Source organism: Clinocottus analis, unplaced genomic scaffold (assembly GCF_023055335.1).
Source record: "Clinocottus analis isolate CAN_PGR_092001 unplaced genomic scaffold, fCliAna1.0.p SCAF_16, whole genome shotgun sequence".
NCBI classification, from domain to species: domain Eukaryota; kingdom Metazoa; phylum Chordata; class Actinopteri; order Perciformes; family Cottidae; genus Clinocottus; species Clinocottus analis.
The window spans coordinates 7,528,791-7,544,140 of NW_027175887.1; the positions used below are offsets into that span (position 1 = coordinate 7,528,791).

The 15,350-nt window shown below is 43.4% G+C and overlaps 3 protein-coding genes across 4 annotated transcripts; 2 read left to right on the forward strand and 1 right to left on the reverse strand.

Annotated features, from left to right (window-relative positions):
* Positions 1-593: 593 nt before the first annotated feature.
* On the reverse strand, positions 594-3,617 carry dcaf7 (ddb1 and cul4 associated factor 7). 2 transcript variants are annotated; one of them, XM_068578069.1, is made up of 7 exons: positions 3,242-3,617; positions 2,807-2,965; positions 2,193-2,304; positions 1,978-2,096; positions 1,671-1,880; positions 1,420-1,537; positions 594-813 (listed from the first exon to the last, which is right to left on the reverse strand). In XM_068578069.1, the coding sequence occupies exons 1-7, from the start codon at positions 3,377-3,379 to the stop codon at positions 641-643; spliced, it is 1,029 nt and encodes a 342-aa protein (XP_068434170.1). In that variant the 5' UTR covers positions 3,380-3,617; the 3' UTR covers positions 594-640. The 2 variants fall into 2 exon arrangements, with proteins under 2 accessions (XP_068434170.1, XP_068434171.1); XM_068578070.1 differs by having other exon boundaries at positions 2,807-2,991.
* A 2,809-nt stretch (positions 3,618-6,426) lies between these two features.
* Positions 6,427-9,894, forward strand: angptl6 (angiopoietin-like 6). Its single transcript, XM_068578068.1, has 6 exons — positions 6,427-6,897; positions 6,976-7,113; positions 7,202-7,403; positions 8,704-8,897; positions 9,355-9,625; positions 9,710-9,894. Exons 1-6 carry the CDS (start codon positions 6,427-6,429, stop codon positions 9,892-9,894), a joined length of 1,461 nt encoding a protein of 486 aa, XP_068434169.1.
* A 595-nt stretch (positions 9,895-10,489) lies between these two features.
* Positions 10,490-15,294, forward strand: si:ch73-208g10.1 (intercellular adhesion molecule 5). Its single transcript, XM_068578349.1, has 10 exons — positions 10,490-10,541; positions 11,619-11,885; positions 11,968-12,294; positions 12,403-12,702; positions 12,823-13,071; positions 13,230-13,556; positions 13,652-13,888; positions 13,975-14,211; positions 14,327-14,593; positions 14,746-15,294. Exons 1-10 carry the CDS (start codon positions 10,490-10,492, stop codon positions 14,937-14,939), a joined length of 2,457 nt encoding a protein of 818 aa, XP_068434450.1. The 3' UTR covers positions 14,940-15,294.
* The last annotated feature ends 56 nt before the right edge of the window (positions 15,295-15,350 follow it).

The following is a 15,350-nucleotide window of genomic DNA, read 5'->3' on the forward strand; positions in this document are numbered from 1 at the left end:
GTTTGAGTGATTGATGCTGTGCCTGGCGGTGTCACAGCGTCGCCAGCTGAATTAAAACGCATCATATATGTGACAACACAAATCGCTCTCAGGTTATCTGACAATTTATAAAACTGGACAAACACCCGTTTGAAAAATCGTACAGGGGTAAACGAGACCATCGTAGACTGACCTTTGAATTATCAATAATATGGTTTGAGTCCACAAGAAGGCTCCCACATATTCCCAGAGAGGTCTTCTTCAGCAGTTTGTATCAAACTTTATAACTCAAAAAGATGAAGCGTACCGATTTCGTAACCCATAATGATAACCTCACAGCTGGCTGAAATCAAACCAAGTATAAATAAAAAAAATTGGCTTTTTAGAGACAGCTGCTCGGATTCTAAAGCTTCTGAACCCTACCGTGTGAGCGAAATAAATAAGAGCTTAATATGTTTAATAGAAGAACAACTGAGTGGAGACATGGGACAGAATGTAAACGGGTTATCGTGTGGAAGGTGTGCAATACTCCAAACACATTCAGAAGGTTCACTTGTGACATCATCCTCGTCTCGAAAGCAGTGGGTCGAAGACTAAAAAAAACAAGTCCAAACTCTGAAACAAGAAGGAGCTTCTTTTCTTTACTTAAGTGTTTGTGGTTTTAGACACGCAGGATCTCCAAACAGTTGTTGTAGCAGATAGCGATCCAGTCCGGCTGCGTGGACGCCCACTGCACGTTGTTGATCTCCCCTTCAGCAGTGTAGGCCAGGATGGGATCCTCGATGGCTCGTGGCATCTGCTGGATGTCCCAGATCAGAGCCTGGTGGTCGTCGGCTGAAGAAACAAGACAGGCAAAGAGGACATTAAAAGAGCTTTCTCAGGCCGAGAAAGCAGAAAAATGCAGCCGATTATATTACATTAAATTTCCTTTAGCTGACGCTTTGATCCAAGGTGACTTACAATAATTGCATTCAACCATGAGTACAAACTCAGTACAAGAATCAAGGAAGGACAATTTCTTCAAGAAAGCAAAACTACAACGTGCTATAAGTAAGTGCTACTGAAGTGCTACTTTCTTTATTCAAGGTGTAGTCGGAAAATATGTATTTTTAGTTTGCGGCCGAAGATGTAGAGACTTGTTGCTGTCCTGATGTCAATAGGGGGCTTATTGCACCATTGAGGAGCCAGGACAGCAAATAGTCGTGTGTTTAGCTTGCAGTGACGAAGCTACAAGCCGATTGGCAGAAGCCGAGCGAACAAGCTGGGGTGTACGTTTTCACTATGTCCTGGATGTAGACTTGACCCGATCTGTTCGCAGCTCGGTACGCATGCACCCATGTTTCGAAGAGGATGCGGGCAGCTTAATTACAGATAAAGTTAAGGTCCCTTTACAATAACATACGCCCCCACTAGATCCCACAATGTGTCGGGGGCCTTCACCTGCAGTGCAGATGTGACATGACGAGTGAGGGGCCCAGGCGATGCCGTTGACACAAGCGCGATGGTTGTTCAGCCGAGCCACCGGAGTGCAAGGCACACGTACATCCAGGATGACCACCTATCAAATAAAGTTTTTTTTATGCTTATGGATCTAGAAAGGATTCATGCAAGTCAGATCACAATGCTTTCTGAATGTGTAAGAAAAAAAGTACTGGCTACCGACAGGTTGAGAGAATCTACAGCAGACTGACCTCCATGCCGTCCATGGCCATTGTAGCCAAGTAGTTGGGGTCCTGCTTGTTCCAGCAAAGGCGGAGCAGCGGGTGGTGCTGGGGGTCTTCATAGATGATGGTACTGTGCTCCAGGTGCCGAAGGTCAAACATGCGGACGGACCCATCGGCCCCCACGGAGGCGAACATATCTCTGCCACCTCCAGCGCGGCTAAACGCAATGTCATACACCTGCACAGACACATAATGACATTCATTTAAATATTATTTGAGACTGTGTACACAGGGCTTCATTTTACCACATAGACACCAACAAACACACATGCACCTCTTTGTCATGAGCAATCAACTGGGTCTTCACATGCCCAGACACCAAGTTAACGCGTCCCAACACCTGGCCGGTTTCCAACCCCCAGATAGTGCAGGTGGTGTCAATGCTTGAAGTACCTGCAGGACAAACCAACATCTTCACTTTCCAAATGAAAGAGCAACAAAGACCGATTGATATCCCGCTGATTATTAACTATGTCGTGGATTCCTTACCAAGCAGATTCGGATCGACTTCGTTCCAGTCAAAAGACGTGAGGGGAGCACAGAAGTCTGAGTTCTTGTTGTTGTTCAGCAAACATTCAAGGCGCGTTTCTGTGTCGCTGACCTGCACCACAAATTCAAAAGAATTTGGCAGTGAGACTTCTGCGTTTCACAAACTGATGCTGTCCACACAGCACGGATGAGTTGGTGTTTAAACTACAGCCGAGAAAGATTAATAAGTGACAGCTCCAGACAGTATTTTGGAAGTGCAGTCATAGGCTACTGGAGTTCACATGGCCAAACAGTTATGAAGGTGGTTCACTGATGCATCTTCAATATGATATGGAATTATACGTGTGTGTGTGTGTGTATGTGTGTGTGTGTGTGTGTGTGTGTGTGTATGTAAAAGAATGGAGTTGTATATTTTTGGATCATGGATTTTAATAATAATTAAATCAATAATCCCCCTCAGATAAATAAAGTTGCATCTCATCTACAGCCCAGAGGAATGACATATATCAGGCTTTAGCTGCACGCATGACATTTGTCAGTGGACAACAATGCATTGTTTGTTTTGACCTCTTTGTGGAACGTGATTACATACAGATATACACTCAACATCTTACCCTCCAGATGCGCAGGTAGTCCCCACTGGTGGCCAGCAGGTCCGGGTACACCCCCTTGGAGTCGGGGATCCACATGATCTTGGTCGTGGGGTAAGGGTGGTCAAACGTGTTCCTGCACAAGAACTCTGAGCTCTCCTCCTCCAGACCCACCAGCTGGACCTGTAGCAGGGACCAAACACACATGACTGCGAGGGCTAGTTATTGAGTGATGGAGCTATGATGGACACACACACACACACACACACACACACACACACACACACACACACACACACACACACACACACACACACACACACACACACACACACACACACACACACGCTGTGGAACAACAACAACAACACCGCCGTGTTGTGGTGCTGCGCAGGACCCCCCTATAGCTTTCAGCGTTAGCCCGCTGACGTTAATCTGACAGATATGGCCGCTCCGCACCTTGTTGTTGTACTCCTCCACGAAGCTCCCCAGCGCCAGGCGGAAGCGTTTGTCCGGGCGGACGCTCCAGTTCATGGCGTACACCGTCCATGGCGCCTCGTATTTGTATATTTCTTTTCTTTTCCCGTGGAGCGACATCCTCCCCGCACCGCGCAGCCGTTGCTAGCTAACAACGCTAGCGAGATAAGTAGTCTTGCCAGCCAGCGGCCGCGCGCGACGTCAACGTGCCGTCACGGATACCAGCCGGTGGGGTGGCGACGACCATCTGATTAGATCAGTCTGGTTTTGGGGGCCAGATTCCTCACCACTTTACTTAACAAAGAGTTGCGTGTCTTGTCATGACCTAAAGCGCTGTCAAGTCCAACACAACCCATGTGACTTCTGGTTTTGGTTTTCAAAATAAAAGCAGACGGTCTTTTTATGCCTCGTTCAAGAACGTTGTGGGCAAGACAGCTTGTAGACCCACAATGTATGTATGTATGTATATGTATTTTATTTTTTTATTTTTTTAAATGTAATATGTCGCTCTGCAATTTTATTGCATTGTAGGTATATATTGAATATTTTCCATACTTAATATTTGTATGTCTCCTATGTAACTTTGCTTCTGCCACAAACAAATCCCCCCCACCCACCTGGGGATGAATACAGTATCTCTCTCTCTCTCTCTCTCTCTCTCTCTCTCTCTCTCTCTCTCTCTCTCTCTCTCTCTCTCTCTCTCTCTCTCTCTATCTATCTATCTATCTATCTATCTATCTATTTATCTGTATGTATAGTTGTGTTTACTTTATTGTGAAAGTTTATAGTGAAGGTTTTTATGTTGCAGTTCCTGCATTGCTGCATTGTGACCACTAGATGGACTCAGACACCGGTACACCTTCATCGTTAAGGAGCCACGTGCATCCCAGCTTTAACACCTCGAAACAAAGTTGAACAGACCTGTGTTGAATTCAGATTATTATAATAGAAGATGTACATAAATACAGAACCAAATAAACAAGGAGATGGACATCTCAACAAACAAGCAATGAAAGAAAACAATAATACACAAAAGACTTATACATATACAGTATGTAAGCTTATAGTTTTTGGACAATTTTAAACACTTTTTGTTAGTGTTATTTTAGTGTACATGTATTATCTTCCATTGGCTCACATAACAGAGGACCAACATAATAAATGTATTATAAATTGATCAAAAACATTATTCTACAAGATAAACATTAACTTTTATAAAGTGTGCCATATTTGTTGTTGTTGTCCAGTTAATGAGAGGGAAAGAGTTTCATCATTCTTGAATAAAGATAATAAAGATGACAACAAAGAGCAGAAAGACAACTGTAACACAAAACTAAAACATTAGTTTTATTTCCTACAACAGGAGCAATCGAAAACGCCTGCTGTAATCAACTGAGCTGGCAGCGAGGCGACACAGCTGCTGCGAAACAACAAGGAAGAATTTAATTTTAGGTGTCACGCTTCCACCCCATCATTGAAGGCTCTGTGACAGGTCTGCAGTTTTGTCAGTAGCAGATATTACAGGAGGACGACTGCTGCAATATCAAAGATATTATTTCAACGTGTTTACTGGCAACACTGCTGGCCACAGAATGGTGTAACCACGGCTTCACATGCAAATGCCAAACAGTTGTGAGAGAATTTAAAGGTCAAGAGTACATGATGCTGAAACTTTTCTTTTTTCTTTTTTGCTCTGTGGTTGCACAATCTATCATCACCTAAACATGTGATGATTCTTTACATCAGAGATTGGGTGTGACCCTCGGTGCAACAACATGAACTCTCTTAACACCCAACATCAATGTGTCTGTAGGTTGCACATTGTACTTTTGATCACATTTCAGTTAACTGAGAGCAACAGTTACTTTGTAAATTAAGATTTTACAGAAACTACATTTGATCATAATATATGAAGTAATGGATTGAAGTACTAAAACCACCCCAATCAGCTGTGGCAATGCCGTGTTTGTGCCAAAGATGTTTCAGTGATGAGGTGAAAGTTCATACTGTACTATAGCTGAAACGATGAGTCGAAACCAATACCTTTTCAAGCCTTTCAATGTGAGAATATGATGCTTTTCTTCGTCTTCTTTTGATGTTTTTTGGACTGTTGGTCGGGCAAAACAAGACAAGGACGCCCCCTTACCATTTGTCATCATTTTATAAAATTTTATAGAATCAACCATTAACAAAACCATCAATGACCAGAACCACAAGTAGCCCTTTGTGTAAGTCACTGCATTTGAATACCACACCAGCTCAGCGCCTTATGGGATAGAGTCTGTGGCAAGATAGAAGGTTGACGGCAGAGGGAGGAGACATCCAGCTAAACAGCAGGTACTGGGAGGCGGCTCGTTGGGATGGTTTGTAATTAGTTGTCTCCCTCTTCACAGATCCTGACACAGAACCTCCGGAGAAGTAGAGGTCGCCGAGCTGCTTACAAAACGTGAGTTCACGTCCACATTTACGGAGGACCGCTGACAACTTTTAATTTGAAAGACGCTATCCTGACCTTTGAACATGTGATTTTTGAAAAAAAGATGCGTTAGCCTTTTGTTTTACATCTGTGCAACCTGGGAGCTGCAGCTTCACACTGGGGCAGAACAAAGACATCCTGAATACGTCTCAGCTGCTGCGGTAAGTCAATGGATAGTCCACTTCAATGTAAATGGAAATCTAGCAGTTATGGCATCCAAAGTGTTACTTATAATATATTAGCTCATTATATAATCCAGAAATAGTTGTAAAAAAAAGTGTAGACAAATAGATTTTGGGACCTGTGATGAAGTTCGAGAGGAGATTGTTGTGTCACATGTCGATATTGACCTATTTGGATTCTTGTGTTTATGGTGTTGACCGTGGTTGTTGTGTTTGGATGTGGAGCGAACTCCTCTGTTGACCGTGAGATGGAAGTGTGTTGACTTTAGCTGGTCAATGTTGACTGTTGTCCTTTTAGTGTTGACCTGCTTATAAATTCTAGCCAGGGGTAAATGTGTGTATCCAAGGAAACATCTGGTGAACAGTCCAAACCCTCAACATACTGTTTTCTGTGAACACAAAGTTCATGTCTTTGTGTCAGTTGTTATTTATGGGCTGTTATAGCAGTAGTAATTCTGATCATGTCCTCTCCTCCGCTCCCAGGTCTCCCTCAGAAGTTAAACACATTCATGGAGAAGACACTGACAATAGGTTTGACTCTTTTCTTCACGCTCTGTGTGGACATACCAGGAGCTGCAGGACGGAAGGACGAGGTCCATGGCGAGGACGCGCAGAAACGTTCATCGCGCTCTTCGGACACAAAAGGAGGCCGTTGCTCCTACACTTTCATTGTCCCGCAACAGAAACTGACAGGTGCGCTGTGTGTGAACACGCAGTCGTCTTCTGCCAACCAGTCGGAGGTGGCAGGCCTGCGGGCGGAGCTCAGGCGGCAGCAGGAGCAGCTGGAGAAGCTCCATGGTCAGCTGGAGCAGGACGGGTCCATTGCCATGGAGGTAAGAGCCCTGCGCAAAGAGAGTAACAGCATGAATTCTCGTATTGCCCAGCTCTACGCCCAGCTGCTACATGAAGTCATTCACAAGAAAGACCAGGCTATGGAGCAGCAAAAGGTGGAGAGCATCCTGCTGAATGCTACAACACAGGTGAGCAGAGCACTGCAACTTCTGCATCTTATCCTCATCGCTCAACTGCTCCTTACGTTTGCTGATGCAACATGTCAGGCGCTGCAGGTGGCCAGTAACTACAGGGAGCTGGAGAAGAAATATGGAGCCCTCACCTCGATGATCAGCTCCCAGAACCAGCTCATAGGTCGTCTGGAGAAGCATTGCCTGTGCAAGGACTCCACGCAGGCCTCTCTGGCAAGGGACCAACTGAGATCTGCAACATTTTCATATAGTTTTAACACTGGAACTGAGCATGGTGTTGTTTTTGTGTTAGTCTGAACAGGTGACGACTGAACCACCAAAAAGCCAGTCTAATGTGCATCATAACTACAGCTCTGACGCCAGTGAAATGGCCAATGATGTTCAGAGGGACCAAAGTGCTCTTCCACCACAGCAGGAAAAAGCTGTTGTTTCCCTCCCCACCACTGCAGCCACCTCTCCTACGGATCCTCCATTCATTAGTTTCCCTGTCACAAAGACTCCAGGTACATCAATGCAAAGTGTGTCTTATAGCAAGAGTGCTCGGTTAGACTTAAACCTATGCGTGTAAGCGTATCAATCTCCTGGCAGAGTTATTTAGCTGCTCCGATAAGCAGAGGCTGGAGGAGTCAGTGACCTGCTGGTAAGAGCCCTATCGCTCTGGGAATTCCTAAACAATGTCAAAATCAGCCGGCAGCTCTTATCAGAATAGAGAAGACCTCCTAATGAAGTCTCACTCTGGAACCACATCATTTGTTGGAGCTTCAAACCACACAGATGCTGTATACAACTGGAATGTTTGAAATGACAAAGTAGAGGTGAGAGCAGCCACCATGTGTGTGTGTAAGTGTGTGTGTGACTCAACTTTGGCTGCAAGGTCTGATGAAAGGCTGTGCGTTGCCTCATCTTGTCCCTGTGAACGAGGATGGACCGCAAATTGTTGTCAGGGATGACCATTAGTCATTTGTGTGGGAGAGTTTCCTCCATGTATACATTTTCTCAGTGCAGGTTTTCTATGTTCCTCTTTGCTCTTCTTTCTGGGACACAAGCCACTCAACATGTGTTGAGGGGGAAATTCTTCGTCTCTGTAAAGATAAGCTGGTGTTGCTGTGTGTCTGTGGTCCTACTGACGCGAACACAAACAAAATTCCAAAAACATCTCTAACCGACACCCTTGTGATTTCCTGCATTGCCACCTCTGAGTTTCATTTTGCATGTGTAAAAACAACACATTTGGCATAAAACTAAGTCCTTTTTCAAAGGTTTACAATAAAAAAACATAAGCAAGTACAAGTCGATAAGATCCAACGTCTTGGTTTTGACTCATTGCTTACTGGAGCTATTGGCCATGACAGATACCTCACAGCAAGGGTATCCAAAGTCTGAGACTGCGGCCCTCTCCTCAGACAAGGCTTGGTTTACTGTTGGTTTGCTAAGATAGCCTAATATTGCTGGTGTCTGATCGAAGGCGTCTGATATTTTCTGACTATGGGAAAGTCGGAAGTAAAATTCCCCCAAACTTCTGTACCTCCGAACAATCTCTTCAACCAAATCACACATGAAGGCTATTCTGTGTGATCTTTAAAAAAATATTTGATGTATTTTTTTAGTTCCATTCACTGAGACACCTCTGAAACTGTTTACAGCTCCCCAGGGGGACACCTGTCTCCCACTTTGAAAACCTCTGCCTTATCAGAAAGAATTGTTTAAAAAAGAGATAGTATCACAACATGTATCTGCATAGAACATGTCTTGTTATGGTTCCTTCTCCCTCACTTGGTTGTGTATACTTTTCTCCCCTCTCAGGGCCGTGGCGAGACTGCCAACATGTGCAGGAATCAGGTGAGACCACCAGTGGAATCTACCTGCTCCGTCCACAGAGTGCCAACCGCCTCCTGCAGGCCTGGTGCGACCAGACTCGGGCTCAGGGAGGGTGGACGGTGATCCAAAGGAGACAGGATGGCTCGGTCAACTTCTTCCGGACATGGGAGCAGTATAAGGTGAGTCTTAGTTTAGTGTGTCAGCATGCTGATATTTGATAATCAGCACGAAACACAAGTCCAACTGAGGGTGATGGGAATGTCACTGGTTTTGGTCATAAACCAAAGTATTGGACTACATTTAAATGTTGACCTGATGATTGCACTTGTTTGAAAGTCTGGATCACCAATGTCATTGAAATTCTTCCCGAACGGCATATAATTGTGTCCTTGCCAAATTCTTGGCAATCCGTCCTATAGTTGTTGAGATATTTCCCCAAAAGCCAAATAGTCAGATGGTCACTGAAGTCTTTGGGATTCAACCATGCATGCTGTGAACCTTTTCCTCCAATCCATCCAGTTAATATTTGAATATTTCCATGGAAAACTGAAAAACTTTGACTTGAGTCAAGAGAAAACAAATAATACAGGATTAATACTTCCCCTCAGACTGAACCTGTGTGTTGGTGTGTTGCAGCAAGGCTTTGGGAACCTCGATGGAGAGTATTGGCTCGGCCTGGAACACCTCTACTGGCTGACTAAACAGGCGGAATATAAGTTGCGGGTGGCTATGGAAGACTGGCAGGGCCGGCAGGTGTTCGCAGAGTATGACAGCTTCCACATCGAACCGGAGAGCGACTGGTACAGACTGCGGTTGGGACAATACCACGGCAATGCAGGGGATTCCCTCTCATGGCACAACAACAAGGCCTTCACCACTCTGGATCGAGACAAGGACGGCTACACGGGTCTGCTCTCTCTCCCTGGTCCTGGTTGTTCGCTCTCTGTTGACCTTTCCTGTTAATAAGCCTGTCCCTTTGTTGTGTCCCCAGGTAACTGTGCTCACTACCAAAAGGGAGGCTGGTGGTACCACATGTGTGCCCACTCCAATCTGAACGGTGTCTGGTACCGGGGTGGACACTATCGCAGCCGCTACCAGGACGGGATGTACTGGGCAGAGTTCCACGGAGGGTCCTACTCCCTCAAACGAGTTTCCATGATGATCAAACCCACATAACAGTTGTACCGTGGACAGGTTTGCTGATGCAGACAGATGTAGAGGGCCTTAAAGAATATGTTTCAGTGTTATCCCTGTACAGTGCTGAGCCATTGTGTCTTTTTCATGAATACTGTCGCTACGTGTTGATTAGAGGCCAGGGGTGTGTGTAGATTGTGAATAATTTTACATTGGCCAACATTTTCTGTGTTGACATCTGTTCTGTTTTGCAATTTCCTGCCAAAATTTGATGTTTTCCAAATTGCAATGTATTTTTTAAATAAAATTATGCCCAATTATTTTCTGAATGTTTTTTTTCCCTTAATAAATGGAAAAGATTAAAAATGAATGATGCACAAAGTCCCTTGGTGTAAAGAGGAAGAGGAGCATAAATGCTCTAGTGAGAGCAAACTATGGTTTCAGAGACAAGTTCCGTTTTCAGGCAGTTTCCTGTGCACCAGGGCGTTGAATTTCACCATGTGTACTTTCTTTTTATCCCGCGAAGCGCGTGTCACTGTCAGCAGCAGGCCGTCAGCGGCAGGTCTTCACCAGCTACTGGACCATCCTGTAACACACATCACTTCTTCCATCCACCTCCAGCATGCTCACAGCTAGCATGGTGCCTCTCAGGATGTTGAGCCTCCTCATGCTCATGTCTTCACTGTGTGGTGAGTGATTCTGACTCTTTGCAGGCGCTGTGTGGGTCTTCAATGTAACACTTTATTCTGTGCTCGGGCTATGAAAAAGTAAAACAACTGGGGTAACTTCCCAACGTGCTTATAGGTTTAATAACTCCACGCCCTACCAGTGATGGTGACAAGTAAAATTAAAGAAAAAAAGTGTAGTTACGCTGGACAAATAAAATAGTTTACTAACTTACTTAAATAATGACTTCAATCGTTAACACATAGATACTTCATTGCAATACTTTAAATCAATCTCATATATATGTATATACATATATATATATATATATATATATATATATATATATATATATATATATATATATATATTGTGTTTTATTTGTTAATTAATTAGTTAATTGAATTTTGTTTTGTGTAATTATATTTTATACAATACTATACATCCTTTAAATAAGGTGATGTTAAGGATAATCTAAAGGAAGTCACGAAAAATGTGATGTGTGCCTTGGACCTTTAAAAATAATTAATTGAAACAGTTTTTTTTTAAGTGTGATTTCTTTCAATGTAAGAATAACTTTGATAAATAAAGAGCGTGAGGGATTCTCTTGTTTGTGGTAAAAAAAAAACTTCCTCTATAATGTCTGTGGCAGTTGACTTGTGGGTGTGGTGGGTGGAGTCCATTTTGAAAAAAAGAGTAATCGAACAATTTAGCAGATGAATAAAGTCCTTGCAGCATGGATGGTTTCTAGACAGTAAATAAATACAAATACTGTCTGTAAAGTTTTACCTTTTTAGGTCCTCAAACAAGTTGCCTATCTCACTGCTTTAAATTACAAACCTTTATCATTATTTATAAGCATAACTACCATACGATCATACTTAGTTTTTGATGTTTAAAATGGAGACCAACTTATCTCTCCATCATGACGTGTATACCGTGTCAGTGCTGATATTTTCTTCAATGAACAGTGTTGAAAGTTTATATGAGTGCAGAACAGTGATTATAAAAAAAAAAAACATGACAAATTACTGTGAGCTAGAGTTCAGCAAAGTCCACTTTTAAAGACCAATAAAAGCATTCCCATTGTCTATCAACAGATGCAGACAATAGATGCCACACCGAGCTCACCCTTGATCCGCCTGAGGTTCTGGCAGAACATGGAGAGTCAGTGATGGTCAACTGTTCCAGTGGAGATACTATTCATGATGGGATGTCCTGGAAGGTTGGAGACACATCCACTCCACCAGAATATGGCAATAGTCTGCTCAAGTCGGTGAAACTATCCTGGAATGTAACGGCAGAGTGCAAACTAATCCTGGATGGGACTCATGAATGCAGCAAAGAGCTAAAAATCACTCTATACAGTAAGTTTAATTTGACATGTATAATATCTAATGTTAAAACCCCCAGCAAAAACTATAATATATTGTTAATTTCTTTCGATAGAGAATCCAGAGACAGTGGAACTGTTTCCTACAAAGCACATAGCTGCGGTGGAAGGGAAACAGTACGAGCTGCAGTGTGATGTCGCCGATGTTGCTCCTGTTCAACACCTGACTGTGAGGTGGTACAAAGGCAATGAGACCATCAAGACAGACTATTCCACACAACCAAACACAACCAAAAGTATAGTCAGTGAGTCCTTCACTCTGGCAGCCAAATTCAACCGAGAGGAAAACAGAGCTGAGTTTAGATGTGAGGCTCAGCTGGACTTTGGCCAACACCGATCACAACCTGCTGTTACTTCAAAGATATACACCGTTTCTGTGCACTGTGAGTCAACTCTGTTGTTTCCAGATAAACATATTGATACCTTTATCAAGGTTGTTCTCTATGATGTCAATATTTGAATGAATAAAAGGCCTTTGTTTGCCTCTGCAGATGCCCCCGAGCTCCAGAACAAAACAGAAGATGTCTACGTGAATAAGGGTGATGATGTCATCCTGGACTGTGAAGCTGAGGGGCGTCCTGCTCCTGCCTTTCATTGGTCACGTGATGGGGTGAATTTAACTGAGACCACCAATGATCTAAAGATAACTCTAGCAACCAGCGCAATTTACGACTGCACAGCTACCAATTATCTGGGACACGCAACGAAGCAAATCCACGTCCATGTGATAGAGCCCGACATAATGGAAGCCCCTGCAGCCATAACCACCTCTGAGCCATCAACACCAAGCAGTAGGCTCCTTTACATTATCTTATGGATTATGTGGAATGTGTATCACTAATATTTCTGTTGATCCCCTTATTGTGCACCGAAATGAAGCTCTGATTGAACATGCATATTTTGAATGGCAGGTTGCCCCCTGGTTTTGACACCTGCTAAAATCGTGGTGAGATTTGGAGATCCAGCCTCAGTTAGCTGCAGCACATCGGCCACAAGGTTTTCAAAAATTGGCTGGGAGGCCAAATCTGGGGGCATGACGTCTAATGATACTGCGATCGCCTGGACAATTGAAAAAGTGAAGGACTGGGACACAAAACCTTTGTGCTATATCGATAAAATCGATGGCCAGTGTTCCACGATGCTAGACGTCACTCTTTATAGTGAGTACAAGAACTCAACACAATATGCTGTCTGTAAGAGATGATTATTACTGTGCCACTTCAAAAGCAAAGTAGACATGGACAATATTGATTGTTCAATTGTAATTGCAATGATATATTATATATTCTGGATATCATTATGTTTGCTATATTTGCAGAGACTCCGGACAATGTGTCAGTTTCTGCGTTGGACCAGGGGCCGATGGTGGAGGGCACAGAGTACCAGCTGAAATGTGACATCACCAATGTGGCTCCTGTGCAGCAGCTCAAAGTGACGTGGTACCGCGGTAATGAAACTATGCACACAGATATGTTTATTGACACCAGAAAGACCCCAGTTAATGTGTCCTCTACCTTGAGAGTCACACCTAAGAGAGATCACAACGAAGTACTCTTCAGATGCGAGGCTGAGCTGCAGCTAGGACTAAATGGATCAGAGCGTGACCCTAAAGTGATCTCATCACCTTACATGGCTGTTGTGCACTGTGAGTTGTCCACTTATCTGTCTATTCTGGGCATTTTTTTTACACATCCCACTAATATTACGTTTTGATTCATTTCTGCTAATGTTTAATTGCAGATAAACCCCGGGTCAAAACTTGCAAAGATCATTACGCTCGTGTGGAGCATGAGTTTAGCATTGACAGCTTGCCATGTGGAGTTGATGGGAACCCTACACCCACAATTCAGTGGTACCACAAAGGAGAACGGATCAATGCGTCGGAGCCCCTCACCAGGACTCAATCAGGAGAGTACACAGCGGAAAGTACAAATAGCATTGGCTCGAGCAACTTCTCTGTCCTCATCACAATCGAATGTGAGTGAATCAGACCCGTTTGATTGTATAAAAGTTTCCTTTCTCGTTATTCATTCTGAAAAGTGTCTTTGATACAATGTTCGCAGATGGCCCTTCAATTACCTGTGTTGGCAACCATGAAGTCGTAGAGGACGATACCTTCCAGTGTGAGGCAGATGGAGTTCCTAAGCCTATCTTCACCTGGTTTAAAGGAGGATATAAGGACAGAGGAATAAAGGTGGTTGCACCGCAGCGCTGGACAAAGAATGACCATGGAAATTATTTACTGCAAGCCACCAACAAACATGGACAAGTCACTCACGAGCTACATGTTACTGTTTTGTGTACGTTTTATATTTTTGGAATCACAGAAAATGTCTTTATTGTTTTGTCAGAGTATATAAGGTGATTTGGGATGGTACCATTTCTTCTGCTCAGTTGTTGCTCGCCTCTCCACAGATGGCCCTGTGTTCGATGGAAACTACAGTGCGGAGGTGACCGTGAACCTAGGAGAGAATGTGACTTTTAACTGCAGTGCTGATGGCAACCCTCCGCCTGAGATCGAGTGGAGCTACAGTCCTAAAGCAAATGTGACAGAGACCACTAAGGGGCGCCAGAAGAGTATCAGTGTCACAAGAGCCACGTCTACCGACGCCGGCGCTTACATCTGTGTTGCCAAGAATAAAGTTCGGGTTGTGAGAAGAACTGTCACACTGGTGGTGAAAGGTATCATTACTGACTATGTGCAGAACAGTTATGAAAATACAAACAGTGAAGTAGTAACTGATGGAGCCATAGATAAATAATCATAGAGATGTATGGCAGTAAGAAGTGACTTTAAATCCATGCTTTTTTTCTTCTTCTTGTTTGTCTTACAGATACGCCTAGGCAAAAGGCGATAACAACCATTTGGTGGTTGCTGATTGCATTGGTCGTCTTCCTCATCCTTATTCTCATCATCTGTTGCTGTCGCAGGAAAAAACAAGGACAATATGCTTTTGTCACAGACAAAGCCAACGAGCATGGTTTAGATATCCCGATGACTCCTCCTGCTAACGGGGTGGAAGCTTAGGACATACAGTATATTTATTACTTGCTGAATCAATCAGCCTGGAGAATGAACACTTGACCAGATCAATGTCCGTCGTCCTGCATAACAATGATGACATGTAAATATTGTATTTACGTTTTAACTTTGGTATGGTACGAGTTTTTACATCATCTGATGTAAAAACAACTAATTAGGAGCAGCAGGTTTGCAAAGATGTGCTACTGACAAAGAATATTTGTATTTGTTTGATTTGAAGTCCGACCTAACTTTAATTGGAGTTCTTAATACAGTTACACAGTAGCCTGTGTTAATGTATTTTATGTGTATTTGGAACCTGTACTTGGTAATGATCTTGTTTGCATTGTAGTTATCTTGAAATGTTGGTCACAGTTAAGTAATAATTGTAAAAATAATAAAGAGCACGTGACAGGA

Bases quoted from the DNA above. Each gene is read 5' to 3' on its own strand.
- si:ch73-208g10.1 (XM_068578349.1), top strand. From the start codon at position 10,490: ATGGTGCCTCTCAGGATGTTGAGCCTCCTCATGCTCATGTCTTCACTG. The intron at 12,295-12,402 runs GTGAGTCAACTC...TTGCCTCTGCAG, and splicing joins ATACACCGTTTCTGTGCACT to ATGCCCCCGAGCTCCAGAAC. The intron at 13,072-13,229 runs GTGAGTACAAGA...CTATATTTGCAG, and splicing joins GCTAGACGTCACTCTTTATA to AGACTCCGGACAATGTGTCA.
- angptl6 (XM_068578068.1), top strand. From the start codon at position 6,427: ATGGAGAAGACACTGACAATAGGTTTGACTCTTTTCTTCACGCTCTGT. The intron at 8,898-9,354 runs GTGAGTCTTAGT...GGTGTGTTGCAG, and splicing joins GGACATGGGAGCAGTATAAG to CAAGGCTTTGGGAACCTCGA. The intron at 9,626-9,709 runs GTCTGCTCTCTC...TTGTGTCCCCAG, and splicing joins AGACAAGGACGGCTACACGG to GTAACTGTGCTCACTACCAA.
- dcaf7 (XM_068578069.1), bottom strand. From the start codon at position 3,379: ATGTCGCTCCACGGGAAAAGAAAAGAAATATACAAATACGAGGCGCCA. The intron at 2,305-2,806 runs GTAAGATGTTGA...TTTGTGGTGCAG, and splicing joins ACTACCTGCGCATCTGGAGG to GTCAGCGACACAGAAACGCG. The intron at 2,097-2,192 runs GTAAGGAATCCA...TTTGTCCTGCAG, and splicing joins AGTCGATCCGAATCTGCTTG to GTACTTCAAGCATTGACACC.